Source organism: Chiloscyllium plagiosum, unplaced genomic scaffold, assembly GCF_037043375.1.
Source record: "Chiloscyllium plagiosum isolate Xiang-an unplaced genomic scaffold, Cpla_swu_hap1 HiC_scaffold_9, whole genome shotgun sequence".
In the NCBI taxonomy this organism is placed as follows: Eukaryota; Metazoa; Chordata; class Chondrichthyes; order Orectolobiformes; family Hemiscylliidae; genus Chiloscyllium; species Chiloscyllium plagiosum.
In genome coordinates this window covers 67153831-67173268 of record NW_028270147.1, presented here as the reverse complement: position 1 = coordinate 67173268, position 19438 = coordinate 67153831, and the positions used below count along the sequence as shown (strand labels likewise).

Genomic DNA, 19438 nt, shown 5'->3' with positions numbered 1-19438 from the left:
TCATGTCTCATTAACTTGATTGAGTTTTTGAAGAAGTAACAAAGAAGCTTGATGAGGGCAGAGCAGTAGGCATAATTATATGGATCTCAGTAAGGCGTTCAACAAGGTAGACTGGTTAGCAAGGTTAGATCAGATGGGATACAAGGAGAACTAGCCATTTGGATACTGAACTGGCTCAAAAGTAGAAGACAGAGGGTGGTAGTGGAGGGTTGCCTTTCAGATTGGAGACCTGTGATCTGTGGTGTGCCACAAGGATCGGTGCTGGGTCCATTGCTTTTTGTCATTTATATAAATGATTTGGATGTGAGCATAGGAGGTATAGTTAGTAAGTTTGCAGATGACACCAAAATTGGAGGTGTAGTGGGCAGCAAAGATGGTTACCTCAGAGGGCAACAGGATCATGATCAGATGGGCCAGTGGGCTGAGGAGTGGCAGATGGAGTTTAATTTAGATAAATGCAAGGTGCTGCATCTTGGGAAAGCAAATCTTAGCAGGACTTACACACTTAATGGTAAGGTCCTGGGGAGTGTTGCTGAACAAAGAGACCTTGGAGTGTAGGTTCATAGCTCCTTGAAACTGGAGTCTCAGGTAGGTGGAATAGTGAAGCGGGCATTTGTATGCTTTCCTTTATGGGTCAGAGCACTGAGTATAGGAGTTGGGGCATCATGTTGCAGCTGTACAGGACATATTAGGCCACTTTTGGAGTATTGTGTGCAATTCTGGTCTCCCTCCAATCGGAAGCTTGTTGTAAAACTTAAGGGTTCAGAAAAGATTTGCAAGGATGTTGCCAGGGTTGGAGGATTTGAGCAATAGGGAGAGGTTGGAATAGGCTGGGGCTGTTTCCACCTGGAGCATCAGAGGTTGAGGGGTGACCTAATAGAGGTTTATAATAAAAACATGAAAAGCATGGATAAGATAAATAGACAAAGTCTTTTCCCTGGAGTCAGGGAGTTCAGAAATAGAGGGCATAGGTTTAGGGTGAGAGGGGAGACATATAAAAGGGATCTGAAGGGCAACGTTTTCACACAGTATGTGTATATATGAAGTGGTGGAAGCTGATACAATTGCAATATTTGAAAGGCATTTGGATGGGTATATGAATAGAAAGGGTTTAGAGGGGTAGGGTCTGGCAAATGGGACTCCATTAGGTTAGGATATCTGGTCGCCATGGATGTGTTGGATCAAAGGGCATGTTTCCATGCTGTACATCTCTATGACTCTATGCAGGAAGTCAGGTGTTCCAGTCATTCCTACGCTTGCTGACCTATATTGATTCCCTGTCACAGCAACTTCATTTTTAACTCTCATGGTTGTTTCCAAAACCTTCCATGGTCGTGTCCCTGTGTATAACCTCCAACATTACAAGATATCTGTGCATTCTCAGTTGTAATTCCATTCCACTGGGGGCCAAGCCTTCAGCGACCTGGGCTCTGAAGCCTTGCAATCATACCTACACCATTTTAGCTCACTCTCCTCCTTTGAAGACATCCCTCAAAATCCATCTTTTTGACCAGTCTTTTTGTCACCTATCCTAATATCAGAATCCACTTGAGAACCTATTGGCGCTTCCTCTTCATAGTGTTACATGTTGAATTCCTTGGAAAATTATAATGAGTGCAAGTCAAAAACCTTTGACAAAATGTCTCTTTTCAGTAATAATCAAGTTCTGTGTCACCAAAAGATTACCCTAATTCATTTAATTTATTTATAAGCAATTGAGCTGTTTCTGATTTAGGGGCAGTATATGGTTGAAGATCCAATAACTGAAACCAAAGGTTTTTCTGTTGCTCTCGCTGGCAGTAGAAATTATGACTTTCATAACTTGAAACATTAAATATAGTTGACTGGAATGCTGTCTCAATTACTAATTTTACTAGTTGTTGATAGAGATGGTTAACATCAGTGAGTAGCTAGCACAAGAGCTCCTGTCAGTTTTTCACAGAAAAGTTTGGAATCCTCAGAAAAGAGAGGCTACCACAGACTTTTGCACTGTCTCCTAAAAAAAACCTCAGCAAAAATTCTGGTTTTGGTTACAGAAGTTTGAAAGTGTTACAGCATGGTTCAACTGGAGGGATTTATTTATTTTTACCTCCTGATGTCATGTTTAACTGTACTTAAATGCTTGCTAAAAGTAATTGCTTTCCATTTAAATGGCAGTTCTTAAGCCAAAGTTTCACATTAAGTTTCTTGGCTAGAATTCAAAAGTTTAGTGCCACTAGTTAAGCACTGTATTTAGTTGCTGTATGCTAACTTGGAGTGATTATTAATTATAAATACGCAAGAATTTCTTTAGCCTTGATGCCTTTTGCATTTTATATTAGCTTTGAAAGAAATGTTTGGTCACTCCAATCGTCGTTATAATTTGGGAAATTCTGGTCAAAAATAGGAATGTTTGTTTTAGTGAACTTTGTCGTCAATAATAAATTTTCTTTCATTTCAAACAGGTAAAAGGTGTGAACTGTGTGATGATGGGTACTATGGTGACCCTTTAGGAAGCGAGGGGCCTGTGAGACCATGTAAACCATGTCATTGCAGTGACAACATTGATCCAAATGCTGTTGGGAACTGTAATCGGCTGACCGGAGAGTGTTTAAAGTGCATCCACAACACTGATGGATTCTACTGTGACAAATGTAAAGATGGATTTTATGGAAATGCATTAAACCCAATTCCATCGGATAAATGTAAAGGTAAACTTCATATTTAACTCTGTTCATGAAATGCTTTTAAAATATCTAATCATTTTTTTAAAAGTACATATTAGCATTAACTCCAATGAAAATTAATATATTTCAAATCTCTCTCTGACTGTAAGATTTAAAGTGGTTTGAATTGATTTAGTATCTTGAAATGCAATGTATAAAACAATGTGCTGAATGGAGCAAAGCTGGTGAATTACCAATTCCTCTGCTACGCCCATCCCAACAAATATTTCCACTATGTACCTTCTCCACAACTGCCTTCAGTACTAATTTATCTTTGACTGACAGAAATTTCATGGCGAAATAATTTTTCTTTTTACGCAACAAAATCTCTTGGTATTGCAGTATTTCCTTTAATCATTTGTGTGTTGTCTTTCACTTTTTTGGGGGGCAGTATATTTATACATTGAAATAATACAGCTCTCTCCCAGTGACTGACTGTAGTTGCCTTACTTGCATTCCTTACTGAATAATGTTATGAGAGGAAAAAACACAAATGATATTCCTGCTCTTCCCTGCCGACCTTCGCATCTCTTCCTTCCTGCTTGCCTTACTAAAGAACATTCTCTTAAAAACAAAGGATCTAATTCCCATATTGTTTTCATTACAGCTTGTAACTGTTCTCGATATGGCACCGTGGATCAGCAAAGGAACTGCAACCAAGTCACTGGTCTGTGCGAGTGCTTAGTTCATGTTGTGGGCAGGGACTGTAGTCAGTGTGAGCCAGGCTACTACAATCTTCTTAGTGGCCAGGGCTGTCAGAGGTAAGTTGAATGGAGGAATTTGAGTAGATTGATTTTCTTTTGATGGGCAACAACTTGTCACTTCACTTCAGTGAGAAATTGAAGCAACAAAAGTCTTCTGACCACTGATGGATTGACAGGGGGGCGGGGCTATCTGCCTTGTGAAAGCACATGAAAGAGACTTCTCATAAAGTGAAGTTGTGTAAATTTTTCTCACATTTTAGGCATACGGCTCCTACCTTTTGCATAAATACTCGCTATTTACTTATAGTAAGAAAATACAATTGGGATAAAGTTGCAGCAAAGTTGAACACTGGGGGGGGGGGGGAGAAAATGACCCTTTGTATACACTATTGAAGCTTATTTTCTTTTTCTACTTATGGGCTGAAGAAATATTTGAACAGTGTTTGTATATAGAGTTGGAAAACACACAAAAATAATTAAGGAATATGAATTGCATTGAGGGACCCTAATTTCCTGTGAAAACTAACAGAATCAGGGGAAGTTACTGGCACCACTGCTGCTGACTATGTTCCCAAGTGCCTGTTGCTTTGTTCCTTTCTTTCTATGCAAATCCTGTTGTGAACAAAATCAGTTAAGTCTTGCTGTAATTTCCAAAGTCCTGTGATTAGAATAATCTTTAACAAAATTACTACTGGAAACATAAGACAACATTGGTGCAAACTGCATGTGTGAAGATGGCAATCTTTAAAGTACAGAAGCCATGATTGTGTGAGAGTGACTAGTAACAAGGAAGTGCTAGTAATAGACAGTGAAACCAGGCTAATGTTTTCCTTTTTAAACAGAATGGTTTAGTACTATGAGCAACCAGTGCTAAGATCTGCAATTTTCAGGTTGAATATGAAACGCTTACAATATTAACATTCCTTCTACCTTGTGAAACCCGAAGCTCCAGTTTTGCCGTCCTGCTTGAATTCTTGGCTCAGTAATGGCAATGTAGCCGAAATATTCAGCGTTGGAAGCTAATATTCAGCATTGGAAGAGTTTTATTCTAAATTAGTAAATTGACATCAGTTAGTTACTGTGATTTAGAACAGCTTTAGATTCGAAACATCAAATCTGATTGCAGCATTTTAGAGACAACCCTACATTATAGCCACACGTCACTCTGATCTTACTATTGTGCTTAGTCAGGAAGCTATAAGAGACTTTATTTTACCAGATTTCTCCAATTAATTGCTAAAGATCTGAATGATACATATGGGGGGGAAAAGCACTTTTTTGTTTCCTTTAATGAGAAATTATGCTGTTTAACTATAGATTTGCCACTGAGGTCATTAACATATAATTAAGATCAATCTTTATAAAGTCATGTAAATGGCTGCTTCAAGACTAACAATATTGGCCCAATTTTTGCCTTGTGGAAAAAAATAGGTTGAAGCTCTTAACACACTTTTTATTGAGTAAACTGAACTGTTGATTCTGGACTCCTTATGTGCACAGTAGAGCATAGAAGTCTGTAAATTGTTGTCTAATTAGTCTGACTCTTCCCTGAGCTGCATTGTGCTGGTACATTCCATGGGACATGGCATTGTAACCATGTAAAGGAGCAAGGCTGAGGTACTTGCTCCTGGCTTACACAATAAGGGCATCCAGAAAGGTTTAGGACTGAGATATTTGGATGTAGATGAATTTTTAAATATTTTACATTTTTTATGGACAAATGTGGATTCTCATTACTTCAATGTAACTTATTGTTTGAGATTTTATAAAGAAAATAATTTCCTTTTGACTTTACTTTCTCCCATTATTTCTGTGCCTTTTGCTTTGCTTGCTATACAGTATTTTACAATTAAATATTCTAATTTCTACTTCCCGGTTTGCGGTAACTCTTTCTCAGATCCTTCAGTCTGGCTGTAGAGCTATACTTTTGTTGGTTCAGCATCCTCATGTCACAGATGTTCTATTGAAATTGACACATTTGGATCAGGCACACAATGAGAAGTCTCTACTATAAATCTTGCAAAAACTCTGAGCAGCTGTAATGAATAGTGCATGCTTTTTGTTTGGTGCGGATTGTACCACCTGAACCGACAATTTCTTTAATCCATTGCTATATATTAAAATAACTTGTTAAATCATACAATCTTGAACTTGGTAACACCTAATTCAGAAGCACCGTGTTAATGCAACATGTCTATAATTCCCAAAACACTAGTTAATAATCTTGAATGTAAGTTTTGCATTGGCCACCCTTGTTCCAATGTTTTCTTTATCACCCATTAACTTCAACAGGTTTATTTAGTAACTCATTTGTGACTATATTTAGTGTATTTTGTTAAACAGCTCATGTGAGATAATGCTATCTGTTATCTCTTTAGTATGTATTCTACTTGCATCACAGATTGGCTACAAGAGTTAATTTTAACCTTGATTATATGGCTGCAAAGTGGGTCTCACATGACTGCACAAAATATTTCTCCCAGTCTTATTCTCCACTCTCTGGTTGTGAGTGTGCCATAAACTCCAAGATATATAAAATATTTGACAGAGGTGATAACTTCTCATATAATGTTTGCATAATGTTACCTGCCCTTTTATAGTATATAACAGGACCTGGATTAACTAGTTAACTACTGAACTGTAAGATTAAAAGGTTAACATTATTCTTCAGAGCAGAGCATGAAGGTTTTCATTGATTGACTTCACTGATTTGTTTGCTCACAGATGTGACTGTAATCCCATTGGTTCCATTAATGGTCAGTGCGATGCCCGGAATGGACAATGTGAATGTCAGCCTGGTGTTGTTGGTCAGCAGTGTGATACGTGTGAACCATATCATTTTGGATTTGGCCAGGATGGATGCAAACGTAAGTGAACATGTTTATTTTAAATAACTTGCAGAAAAACCTCTCAAAAATTGTTCTCATTATTTCTAAAAATCAGGTGTGTAAGTAGTTTATCTGTTTCTGCAGCCTGTGATTGTGACCGTGAAGGCTCTCGATCTCTGCAGTGCAAGGAATATGGAAAGTGTGACTGTAAGGAAGGATTTGTGGGCACGCACTGTGATCAATGCGAAGAAAACTATTTCTACAATCGGACAAGACCTGGCTGCCAGGAGTGTCCAACGTGCTACAGGCTGGTGAAAGATAAGGTAGGAAATACTACAACATTTAGCAATTGTATTATTACACAATGTTTCATGTGACCTTTCTGATGGTGGGGCAATCCAAAAGGAACAGTTTATGAATGATGGGTGAGAGTTAGATCATGTTCCCTCTAAGCAGTGCTTGAACTCTCAATTTGCATATGAAGGAGCAACTTGTGCAAAATAGCAGATGACAGCCAGACCTTAGTCCTTTGAAAGATTGGATAGAAGAGAACATATTCTAGATGTTTTCTTCATTTGAAATCAACTTAGTGTTCCTCATTGCTTCCTTTCTCCTTTAATATTCTTTACAAGCAAGTATTGCAAGTTCCCTTGAAATGAATTCAGAATTTCCATTTCAAAAATAGATTGTGATAGACTTCCAAACTTCAGCCACTCACTCTGTTAAGTTCGTGACTTTATTTTCTGAACCTCTTAAATTTACAACCTGTTATTACTGTTTGACCTACCTATGGAAATAATTATTATTATTTGCCTTTACCTTATCTCTTAACTTTTGACAATCTTAATCAGGTCACCCTGTTTGGCTCAGATTGTCTTGCAGTCAGCTATGGAACAACAACACTCACTCTTAACAGTTATAAAAGCCAGTATACAAAGAGCTAATGATCTGTGACATTGGTTTTCCTCTTTCCAAGTGTCAGTTTAAATCTGAATGCACGTCAAGGGGCTGTCTTGATTTGCAGCAACAATGTCAGCAAGCAGATCAAAAAAATGAAAATTGAAATCAGAAAGTTAATAGTATTTAATGGAGTTTCAATTTGCTGTCTGAAAATCTAAATTGATTTAAATAATTATATACTTAGAAGGTAAAACAAGCATTAAATCCTGAAAGAAACCATTAAAAATTATTCCTAATTTTTACATTCACAGATTTAAAGGTGCTTCACAGTGTGGGTAGTTATAGTAGTAACTGTGAAGCTGGAATGTCTTTTAAAACCTCAGTAATATCTCTTTGACAATGTATAGCTTTTTTTTTCAAGGAATTTTACAGCAAAATTAATTACCTGGAAGTGCAAGTTTTTGTCAATTGCTTTGATTTTCCATTTGATTGCACTTTGGAATATCTCAACAGTACGCCCATTGGAGGTGTAGGATTACTGATAACAGCTTTTGAATATCAAGTTTTTTTTATGGTGGAGAATTCGAGGTTCCTGTTAGATTCAATGGAGTAGTGAGGTCAAACACTGATACTTTGGTCATCATGATATGGTCATCATGATATGGAGGTGCCAGTGTTGAACTGGGATGGACAAAGTTAACAATCACACAACATCAGGTTATAGTCCAACAGGTTTATTTGGAAATAGAAGCTTTTGGAGTGCTGCTCCTTTTGTCAGGTAACCAGTGGGGCAGGATGACAGGACACAATTTATAGTAAAAGATCAAAGTGTCTTACAAGATGCGATTTATTGAACAAACAGATTGCTGTTCAGTCACTAATATTATAATATTATCTTTTCAACACGAGAAAAGCCTGTCTTTCTAAATTCACTCTTCAGACAATTGTATTTCAACATTTTTTCGTGAAAGGGAAATCATGTTTGACTAATTTATTGAAGTTATAAGAGGAAACATCAACCCCTTTGATAAAGGGGAACCAGTGGATTTGTTGTACATAGCTTTCTAGAACCCATTTAGCAAAGTTCTACATCAAAAATTATTACATTAAGTAAGAACTTATTGTGTAAAGGATAACCTAATTGCATGGATAGTGGATTGGTTGGCTAATGGATCCTATCAGCTGTGGTTTTGTTGAATGGTAGAGCTGGCTATAGGCAACAAATAATCTACTTCTGGTCACTAATTTATATGTTCAACTCTGCTAACATGGCATATAAACCAACATTTTCCTAGGTGCTATCAGTTCTGAGGAAGGGTCACTAAAGCGAAATGTTAACTCTGTTAACTCTGATTCCTCTGCGCAGATACTGTCAGACCTGCTGAGTTTTTCCAGCAATTTGTTTTTGTTTCTACTACCATCCCAGGAGCTAGAAATCAAAATGACCAATTTGCTGAATTACCCCAAAATCAAGAAAAAACTAACAGCCAGCAAGAACTGAACGAATTAATACTTTACTCACATAGATTTTATTTCAGTGTGATTTGGAATCAACACCGTTATTTATGGATGAATAGGTAAATGAAACTTTGCATTTATAAAAAAAAATCATTAAATAGTCAAAGTTACAAAGATATGTCTTGCGCAACCTCAGACGCCCAAATCATTCCTTGTACACAAGTGATAGTCTACAACTATGTGGTTCTGCAGTGTGTTCTTTTCATGTGTGGCAGGTCAAGTCTTTCCAACAATAGCTTTCACTTTCAAGTTTCACTGAAATTATTCTGGTCAGCCAAGCATATTTGTAAGAACTATCTTTCCTTTAGTCACTACAGTTCTGATGGTATAACTTTCTTGAGTTCCTTTTCAACCAACCAATTAACCAGTAAGATCCAATTTCATAGTTTGGCAATTTCTGAGAAAATATTACTAACCTATTCACAGCTTTGTAGATTTTAAACCATTTAAATCAGCAAGCACAGTACCTCCAGATGTTCCTGTTCCTTTTTCTTCAATACAGTTTTCCCCCGAAAAGAGCTTTGGTTCTTCACTTTAGAACAGTTTTCCTAGTCGTCTTTCTGCTTGTTGGTGCTTTCTCCTTGTTTGCTTTTGTCATTGATTGACTTCATCCTTCAATCATTCACCCCCTCCACCCTCTGGTTTTAACTTCCTTCCCATCCATTTGGAGTCTGGGTTAGACCTGTATTTCTTGCTAGAGAGAAAGTGAGGGCTGCAGATGCTGGAGATCAGAAAATGTGTTTTTCCTGGGTAGCTACTTGGTTTACCAGTGGAACGCTCCAAATTCTCTGATATGGAGGATATCTGATATCTGATATCTGAAATTTTTGGAGGATTTCAGATAGAGGGGATTCTGTAGGTTCCCATGCTCAGCTTCCAGTTGCACTGCAGAAATGACCATCAGCCCATCAGAACATACAGACACCATAGATATAAAGTATCATTCCTGAAGAAGGGCTTATGCCCGAAACGTCAATTCTCCTGTTCCTTGGATGCTGCCTGACCTGCTGCGCTTTTCCAGCAACACATTTTCAGCTGTATTTCTTGCTATCCAAGAAAATTATAATTTCAACAATTGTAAAAGGTATCAACCTGTTAAACATCCCTTTCAAACATTCCAAAAACTGGTTGCTGGTTCCACAGATATTTTAAATGTTAGAGTGCAAATGTTCTTTACTACTTCCAAATCAAAGGTCATCACACAAATTCAGGAGAAAATTATTTACAAACATGTCATTAAAACATAGAACTTGTGACCAGATGAATTACTTGAGCTAAGCAGCATTGGTCCATTTAAGCAGTGCAGGTCATTCCGCTATAACGCACATTTCATCAGCGTGAACTGGCTGTAATACAGTTGGAGTGGTGCATGTTGTTTGGATAATGCAAACTTTCTACTGAATGGGTATAGCGATTTTTTTTTTTTCTCTACTGCCAATCTTCCACAGTGCGATTTTCTATAGCAGTTTTCCATAGGTTGAAGTTGAGGAATATGACCTGTCAAATTATAGCAGATGACCTGTAGATAAGTACGTGAGCAAGAAAGATTTCAAGCAATTCTTTTAGGTTTAGATGAAGTAGAATAGTTGGCAGCTTATGCTATAGACCAGCTAGGCTGAGTGGCATGGTTTGGTGCTGGAAGTCTGCATTATTCCAACACCCCCCACCAAACCCAGCATGAATCAACATCAGGAGACTGAATAATGTGAAAACAGCTTTCATACATGAGTTAACACTAATTGCAAAGAAAGAAAAATATTTTAAGCAAAACTGAAATTCATTAAATACAGTGAGCCAGGGATTGGCAATCCTATCAAGTGTCACTCCACCTTTTCTTAAAAAAAAGAATAAAAACAAGCTCCACATTGCTGACAGGAAACTCTGATCTGGACTCCTTATGAGTGTGCTACAAATCTGGCCGGTGCCTTTAGTGCAGGATAGTTGGGGAAGACAAACCACATATTTTTGCACAATCTGTCCCCTTCTTCACAATTGTATTCTGTGATTTAAATGTCCAGCGTCACTCACGGCTATTTTGACAGTTACTGTGAAAGGCAAGTGTAAGGGTAAGTGCCAAGTAAGTGTTGGATTATTAGGGTAGATCAGGCTGGATGAGACATCAGATCCAGAGTCATTTTGATGGATGATGAGGAACAAGGGGAAAGAGGGAGGGAGGAGGTGTCAAGGCCAAGTGAAAGAAGTGTCAGGTGCTGGGCAGGGTATTAAGGAGGGTTCTGGGTTGATTGGAGGTGGCGGGTATGTTGTGGGGAGAATGGGTTGACAGGAGGCTGTTGGGTCCTGGGAGGACAAGGTAGTGTCAGGTTGGCTTCTGGGAGAGTTGTGGCTCAGTGTGAGTGTGGCAGTTTTGGGGGCAACTTTAATAAGTAATCAAACTCTTGGATAGGTTTTTAATAGTGTGGTTTTTCCTGGGTAGCTACTTGGTTTACCAGTGGAACGCTCCAAATTCTCTGATATAGATGGATACTTTTGGAGGATTTCAGTTAGAGGGGATTCTGTACGGTCCCCATGCTCAGCTTCCAGTTGCACTGCAGAAATGACCATCAGCCCATCAGAACATACGGACACCATAGATATAAAGTATCATTGAATAGTCTTGCCAATATGTAGTAACAAGAATACTCTAATAGATTAATACTTAGATGTTTAATTATTTACTGAAGTAGCTGGTTGAATGAGAAGTGAGGAACCGTGTTTTACAAAGCAAAATAAGCTTCTTCTCAGGAAAGTATTACTTTGTTATGTAAGATGTAATCAGTTACTCAATGTCAAAGCCATGCATTGCTTTTCATTATTGCACCTGGATGTACAATATTTGGTTACGTTTGTCAAAATGAGTTGATTTTGGTCATGCTAATTTATCTTTTTTGATTAACTGAGCAGTTGTGTGTCAGTAGAAAAGATTGCTAGAGCTGCAGTTGATCTAATTGATCTGCTGATATCTTTTAATCTGTGCCATGTGCTCAGGTAACTGAACATAGACAGAAGCTTAAGGACTTGGAAGATTTAATTGCAAATCTTGGAACAAGCCAGGACACAGTGAGTGACAAGGCTTTTGAAGAAAGACTCAAAGAAGCTGAAAGAACCATTATGAACTTGCTGAGGGATGCTGAAAACATGAGAGGTATATGTTGTAATTGACACATTGGACTTAACGTTAATGAAGTCTTTTAAAAATTCCATCTATCATCATGGTACATTTAATTTATTACAATTTTCTTAATTGAATTCATTATTTGGTGGTGCAGAATTTGAAAATTGCTGAAAAGAGACAATGCTGATGAAGCTTTACATTGTGCACTTAAAAATGCGAAATTTCAAATGCTGTCAATGACTCATACAAGAAAGGGCTAATTAGTTAATTGTTCTAATTGATTGAGGCATTGCATTGGAAAAAGCAATGGGGAACTGAAAGCTCCCCAGGGTCCCAAGTAATCCAGAAACAAATAGAAGGCTTGAATATATTTCCATTAATGTGCAGAGAACAGATGTCTATATATGAAGCATTGAGAGAATTTGATAATCTTCAACAGTTTGTTACTGTAACTATTAGCTCTCCCAGGATTGTTCAGCTCAGGCTCTCCATGCACTATCCCTTGTCTTACCACCACCACCCCACCCTCAAACTCTTTCCCCTTCCTCCTTCCCCGCTCTCTGTCTTACACTTCCCTTTCACCACTTGAGCTGACACACCAGTACTTCTCTGTGTTGAGCTCAATCTGGAAAAGCACTGAGTAAGTACATAGTCTGTGCTCTGGGTGGGTGACTTCCATGTCCATTACCACAGCTGGCTGATCCTAAAGGACACAATGTGGGTCTGTGGCAGGTGGTGAGGGAACCAACAAGAGAGTGAAATTTACTTGCACCCATCCTCACCAATCTACTTGTTGCAGATGCATCCATCCATGACAGCATTCATCACCATACAGTCCCTCTGGAGATAAAGCCTGAAGTATATTGTCAGATGCAGCATGTATTCATATGAAATGATTCATTCTGTGCAAACAAAAGCAAAGTGTTTGAGCGTTGTACCTTTTTAGGATTATTTGGGTGCTCAGCAAGCCTATTGTCCTCTGGTGCTTTCTCCATGGCAATGCCTTAAACAATCAGAGTTCAAGTGCCAGCCACTCTAGCACCCTTTTTCTCCTGTGGTATAAATTGTTGTGACAATTTGAAAGTTGGCATTTTGTTCTTGGCCTGAGTGTAAGGCAAAAGGCTTTTGCAGCATGTCTGTCTTTCCAGACATTTTAGACATGAACCCTTTACACTGCTCTCGTATTTAAAAACTGAGAAGCCTATTTTGTTATTTGTGTGACTTGGTGGAGAACATGACTATCCCTAACGTGACTATTTCTGAACTCATGAGAACAGCTAAACACAATTATGCATGATAAAATAGATACTGAAATGGCAGATAGAATTTAATGAATTATAATTTCAAAGAATACATAATTGTAAAATTCTGTGAATCAGATAAAATCTACTATTTCGTTTTTCATCCCTGCTGCTTTTGTTGAATAAATAGAAGTATTTATAGCTGGTTACTTTATTGGCAGTTCGTCTTCTTAGATGAAGAACTGTCACGTTTAGTGAAATACTGAAAAGCAGCTGGCACTAACAATTTAACAGTGTGAGTAAACAATGTAATTATCATGGTGGTAGGGTGAAGTAGATGCTCATGCATCTGTCTAAGAAAACATAACCATTGTGAAATCTTCGTCAGTATGGACATATAACTTCAAACAATTTCTATGAACAGATGTAGACAAAAGTCTTATGGACCGTTTGGCTGAAATTAATAACACCCTGTCCACTCAGTGGGGACGTCTTCAAAATATAAAGGATACAGTAGATAACACCGAGGAGTTGGCTGAACAATCCAATAATCGTATCCAGGATGCAGAGAAAGTAATTTCAAATGCTCGGACAGAGCTTGAAAAGGCCAAGGAAATCTTGGACAATGTGGTATGTATACAAACCTCTGTAAATTCAGACAGCATACATGGTTATAAATGAAATAATGAGTAACATCTGGAGTTAAATTCTTATAAATTATGATTTAAGTATTTATTTTCACATCCAATAGTTTCCATTCAAGATGGTCAAAGAAGAGAGATGTATTGAAAAATATAAGTCTATTGCCATTTTCTTTTTCCTGGCCTGTTTCATCTGTCCAGCACATTCTGTAATGTACTTTTTGGCCGGTTAAAGGTGTGCAAAATTTCACTTTACAGTGGAAGATAACATACGGTGTTCTGCTGTGGAACTTATAGGGATACATTTTTGGAATGTCTGGGAACTGAGACTCTACCTTCTGGTTCAGAGGCAGGGATGCCAGCACTGCGCTAGTTAAATGCTGTGAAAATGTCAGTGAGTTTCGTAGGTGGTCCTAGTTGTGGCCTTAATTGGAGCAGGTTCACAATGCCCGTGACAGCACATTCTTTTGAGAAATATGCTGAAAGTGAGACAACATCAGGGAGTCTTTCTGATGAAGAACTATTGACAGTTGCCTTCCCTCCCTCCTTCCTGACTAAAATCTGTGCTGTTGATTGGAGAATTCACACATTCAGAACCATATTTATAAAAAGTATGTAATGAATTTAAATCTTCTAGATTAGTTGTGGCCCTCTAATTTTTATTTTATTGTTTGTTAAGAAAAGTGCAGGTTATTGAATGCATGTGGCAGAAGATCAGTTAGCACCTGTATAAATCCAACTTCCTTCAACTGGTGTTTAGTCAGATGAATGTGAATATGAGGCGGCACGATGGCTCCGTGGTTAGCACTGCTGTCTCACCAGGAGTGAGACAGGAGCTCAGGTTCAATAACAGCCTCTAGTGACTGTGTGGAGTTTGCATGTTCTCCCCATGTCTGCATGAGTTTCCGCTGGGTGCTCCAGTTTCCACCCACAATCCAAAGATGTGCACGTTGGGTGGATTTGACTATGCTTAAATTACCCATAATGTTCAGGGCTGCCTAGTTTAGATATGTTAGCCATAGGAAATGCAGGGTTGCTGGGAAAGGGTGGGGGAATGGGTCTGGGTGGGATGATCTTTGGAGCGTTGGTGTGGACTTGTTGGACCAAATGGCCTGTTTCCATACTGGAGATTCTGTATATAAAACTGAAACCCATACGGCTTATTGAAGTCACTGGTCAACTGTTAACTTTCAGTTGTGCAACACCGTTTAATATTCACATGGGATTGCTGGAATTGACACAGCCCTCAGAATTATTTCTGTAGAGGAACATAGATACTGCAAATCGTATACTAATTGAATTTTTAAATTACAATGTAACACATCATTAATGTCAGACACCCTGTAGATACCTATGAATACCACATGAAATCATCTGCATGATCTTGGAATCATACAGGGAGTATGAGCAATTTTCTCCATCCTGTGAGAAAGTGGCTCCACTGCATTTCATAAAATGTGTAGTGAGTACTCCTGGATCATCATCTGACTCTTTTTGTTTTTACTTTCCTGCAGTCAATAGCAACTCCAGCTTCCAGTGCTGATCCAAATAACATGACACTTCTGGCAGAAGAAGCTCGTTACCTTGCCGATAGGTAAGGATTTTGTTCATGCTCACTCAGTGGTTACTTGTGTTTTTTGCCCTGGAGCATGGATTTCAACTGAACAAAATTAACAGGATTAATGTATGTCTGTGTCACTGTGCTGTCTTGCCAAAAGCCACAGTACTTTAACGTCGGTCTGCCGGTCTGTCGGTCTCCTGGTCTGCCGGTCTCTCGGTGCCCAAAAGAGAAAGTTTCTTCCATGTGCTTGTGTAACAAAATCATAATTAAATTCTTTATAGTAAAATCTTATCACTGTCATAATAATTGTAAATCTGCCCAAAATGTGTTATGCTCTGATAATGTCTGCACCTATGCAATCATCCAATTGGCTGTTCAAATTTTAAATGCTAATTTGCTAATACCCTGGCTATAAATTGGTGAGTAAGTTAGTAATTTACGTTATCAAATTATTTTGTACGTACATTTTGAAATTTTATATTGTGTTTTCATGTTTTCCTCCTACAACGCCATGAAATGTGTTTGTAAGGCATCAATGAGTATCTATGCCACAATGGTGGCATAGTGGCAATGTCACTGGACAGTTATCCAGGACGCCAAGATAATTTTCTGGGGACATGGATTAAAATCCTACCATAGGAGTTAGTGAAATCTGAATTCAACAAAATTCTGGAATAAGAATAAGTAGCCTCATAATTATAGACAGCAATTTTGAGAGGTGGCAAAAGGAGTTCAGTGCAGATAAATGTGAGTTGATACACTTTGGGAAGAATAATAGGAAGGCAGAATACTGGGTCAATGGAAAGATTCTTGGTAATGTGGATGTGCTGAGGGATTTTGGTGGCCATGCACATAGATACCTGAATGCTGCCACCCAGGTTGATAGTGCTGTTAAGGAGGCATACGGTGTGTTAGGTTTCAGTGTGAGAAGGATTGAGTTCCGGAGCCATGATGTCATGCTGCATCTATACAAAACGTTAGTGCAGCCTCACTTGGAATGTTGTGTACAGTTCTGGTCGCTCCATTACAGGGAGGATGTGGAAGCATTGGAAAAGGTGCAGAGGAGACTTATCAGGATGTCGCCTGGTCTGGAGCAAAGGCTGAGGAACTTGGGCCTGTTCTCATTGGAGAGAAGAGGGCTAAGAGGGGATTTATTAGAGACATACAAGACGATCGGAGGACTAAATAGGATGGACAGTGAGAGTCTTTTTCCGAGGATGATGACTTCAGCTTGTAGAGGAGGATAGCTGCAAATTGAGGAGTGATAGATTTAAGACAGATGTCAGAGGCAGGTTCTTCACTCAGAGTGGTAAGGGCCTGGAATGCCCTGGCTGCCAATGTAGTTAACTCAGCCACATTAGGGACATTTGAACATTTCTTGGATAAGCACATGGATAGGATAGTGTAGGGGGATGGGTTTAGATTAGTTCACAGGCCAGCGCAACATCGAGAGCTGAAGGGCCTGTTCTGCGCTGTATCGTTCTGTGTTCTAAAACAAGTGGCAAGAGTTCATTTAATTGTCAAAGCATCGTGTGAAAGTTTTAATTTTTGCTGTCATGGGCAATTTGTTCAATGTCAAGGAGGTTTCTGAATGGAGTGTATAAATCCTGATGGAACAAATTTGTTCCATCTACAGAATATTTATTTTTAAGAGAAATAAAGTTGCAAGGAATTTTGCTGGTTGAGCTCCAAAAGGCATTGCAAAGTCTTTCATGAATGTTCATCAAAGTTGGTCTATGCACTTGCAGAAAGGCCCTAAAACTGTCTTTTTTGAGACAGAAGTATATGTAATATGCAAAAACAAAATCCAAGCCAATGTTGAACATTGGAGGCACCATGAATTTCTCATTGTAGTATGGTTATGATTACTGAAGGTGGCACCTATTGTCAGGGAAAGTGCTTAAAAATCCCTACTGGAGAAGATGCAACTTGAAGAGAAAACATTGTGTAAATATATCTGACAGCTTGAAACATTGGACAAATGCAAAAAACACAATATTTTGGTCAAGATGGAGGTTGCAATTTTTGGTTCCAAATAATTTAAGCTGCACATCTGTCAAATTATTTTGACGTAGGAGAATTGACTAGAATGTTAATATAAACATAGTGAACTTTCTTTCAGCTTGCAAAGCAGAACAAACTTTGCTAATGTAAGTATCCTTTGAATCTACAGGCATAAAAATGAAGCCGATGTGATCGAGCAGATCGCCAAGAATGCTAATGACACCTCAACTGAAGCTTACGAGTTGCTACGTAAAACATTAGCAGAAGAAAGTGAAATCACCAACACAGTTGATGATTTAAACAGAAAGTAAGTATGTTTATAGTATTAATGGATTAGGAATTCATCTCAGTTTATAATCTGAGAAATGAGATAAATACCTTGCCAGCCTTTGTACCAAGGGCAATATCTAAGAAAATGACTTCTGGGCAAAGAAGATATAAATTCTAATCACAGACTCTTTCAGCTTTTAATCTGTTATAATTGATGTTCAATTATCCTAATGCTTTCTAAATTGGAATAAGTTATTCTGACTGTCTGCATAACTAATGGGCGGCACGGTGGCACAGTGGTTAGCACTGCTGCCTCACAGCGCCAGAGACCCGGGTTCAATTCCCGACTCAGGCGACTGACTGTGTGGAGTTTGCACATTCTCCCCGTGTCTGCGTGGGTTTCCTCCGGGTGCTCCGGTTTCCTCCCACAGTCCAAAGATGTGCTGGTCAGGTGAATTGGCCATGCTAAATTGCCCGTAGTGTTAGGTTAAAGGGGTAAATGTAGGGGTATGGGTGGGTTGCGCTTCGGCGGGTCGGTGTGGACTTGTTGGGCTGAAGGGCCTGTTTCCACACTGTAAGTAATCTAATCTAATGCTGAGAAGCAGTGTTGAACATATTTGGATAGAAAGTTAAATAGACGAATCTGATTTGTTGACAAAATAACTAATATGAAACAGCTTTGTGGGTTGAGATTTTATTGTGTAACATTTTTGAGCCACTATTGTAACTAATTTCCATCTATTCTGTCTTAAAGTCAAAAGTTAAGGTGAAACTGACAAAATTTGTCAATAAACTAATTCCAGTTTGAAATCCCAAAGATTATATTGTTAGGAACCTGCCATGCAGAAGTGTGCCAGAATCAGATAAATTGTCTTTATAACAAGTTGTTAATAAGAATTTCTCTCTGAACATTGAGAAACCTACTCTGGATGGAAAGTTGCCAGTTTATTTTTGTTGGAAAGCTCACTGATCAAAGAAACAACAGACTAACAAGTTAATTCTAATTGCCAAGTATTTGAAATGTCTCAGAAGGACTAGAACCCCTGAAATATTCTTAGAGCAATGTAATAAGCAGGTTTCTTGCGTAGGGTTAGCATTTTCGAACATGCACCCAACAGAGAAAGGACATACAATAGATTGTGTTCCCAGTGCAGAGATCATGAATGCTTTTAGTGATGATGCATCCGTTAGTGCCTGTGAAACATTTCAACAATTAATATTGTTTAGTATTAATTTTCTATACTCATTTCCAAGTTACAATTGCAATGTCTCTCCAACAAGTGAGCTCCTTAAATTGAAAGCATAGGTGACCTTTTTAAAAGGTACAGTTTCAACATTTGTGTATGTTCGTCATATCAATAACAAACTTATCTGGAATATTTCCCAGGTTCCAAAAAATTGCTCGAGTAAGCTAAAGTGATACAAAGGAGAGGGCAAAATCCTCCAGGACTTGGTTTGCATGACCTTCTAGTGGTCTTTGAAACACTTGATTGCATCACTAAAAATGGCAAAATTCTATCTTTTTGACAATGGAATTAAATTATAGCTGGTTAGAACATAGGACATACTTTGGCCCATGATGTTGTGCCAAGCATTTATCTTAATCTAAGATCAACCTATCCTACGCACCCCTCAATTTACTCCCATCCATGTGCTTTCGCACCAGTTGCTTAAATATCCCTTAATATCTCTGACTCTACTACCATAGCTGGCAGTGCATTCCACGCACCCACCATTCTCTGCGTAAAGAACTTACTTCTCGTCTATACCTTCCTCCAATCATCTTTAAAATTATGACCCCTTATGACAGCCATTTCTGCCCTGGGAAAAGTCTCTGGCTATCTACTCTACCTATGCCTATCATTACATCTGTCAAGTCACGTCTCTTCCTCCTCTCCAGTGTGAAAAGCCTGAGCTCACTCAAGCTCTAGTCATAAAACAAGCCCTCCAATCC

General features: G+C 38.5%; 1 protein-coding gene across 1 annotated transcript in view; it reads left to right on the top strand.

Annotated features, from left to right (window-relative positions):
* Positions 1-19438, top strand: part of lamc1 (laminin, gamma 1) — a 76739-nt gene that overhangs the window by 32676 nt on the left and 24625 nt on the right. Inside the window, exons 11-18 of the mRNA XM_087990745.1 lie at positions 2445-2690; positions 3313-3466; positions 6134-6276; positions 6382-6560; positions 11641-11797; positions 13433-13638; positions 15164-15243; positions 17384-17521. Of these exons, the coding sequence (XP_087846871.1) occupies positions 2445-2690; positions 3313-3466; positions 6134-6276; positions 6382-6560; positions 11641-11797; positions 13433-13638; positions 15164-15243; positions 17384-17521 (1303 nt within the window). The remainder of the gene's footprint in view (positions 1-2444; positions 2691-3312; positions 3467-6133; positions 6277-6381; positions 6561-11640; positions 11798-13432; positions 13639-15163; positions 15244-17383; positions 17522-19438) is intronic.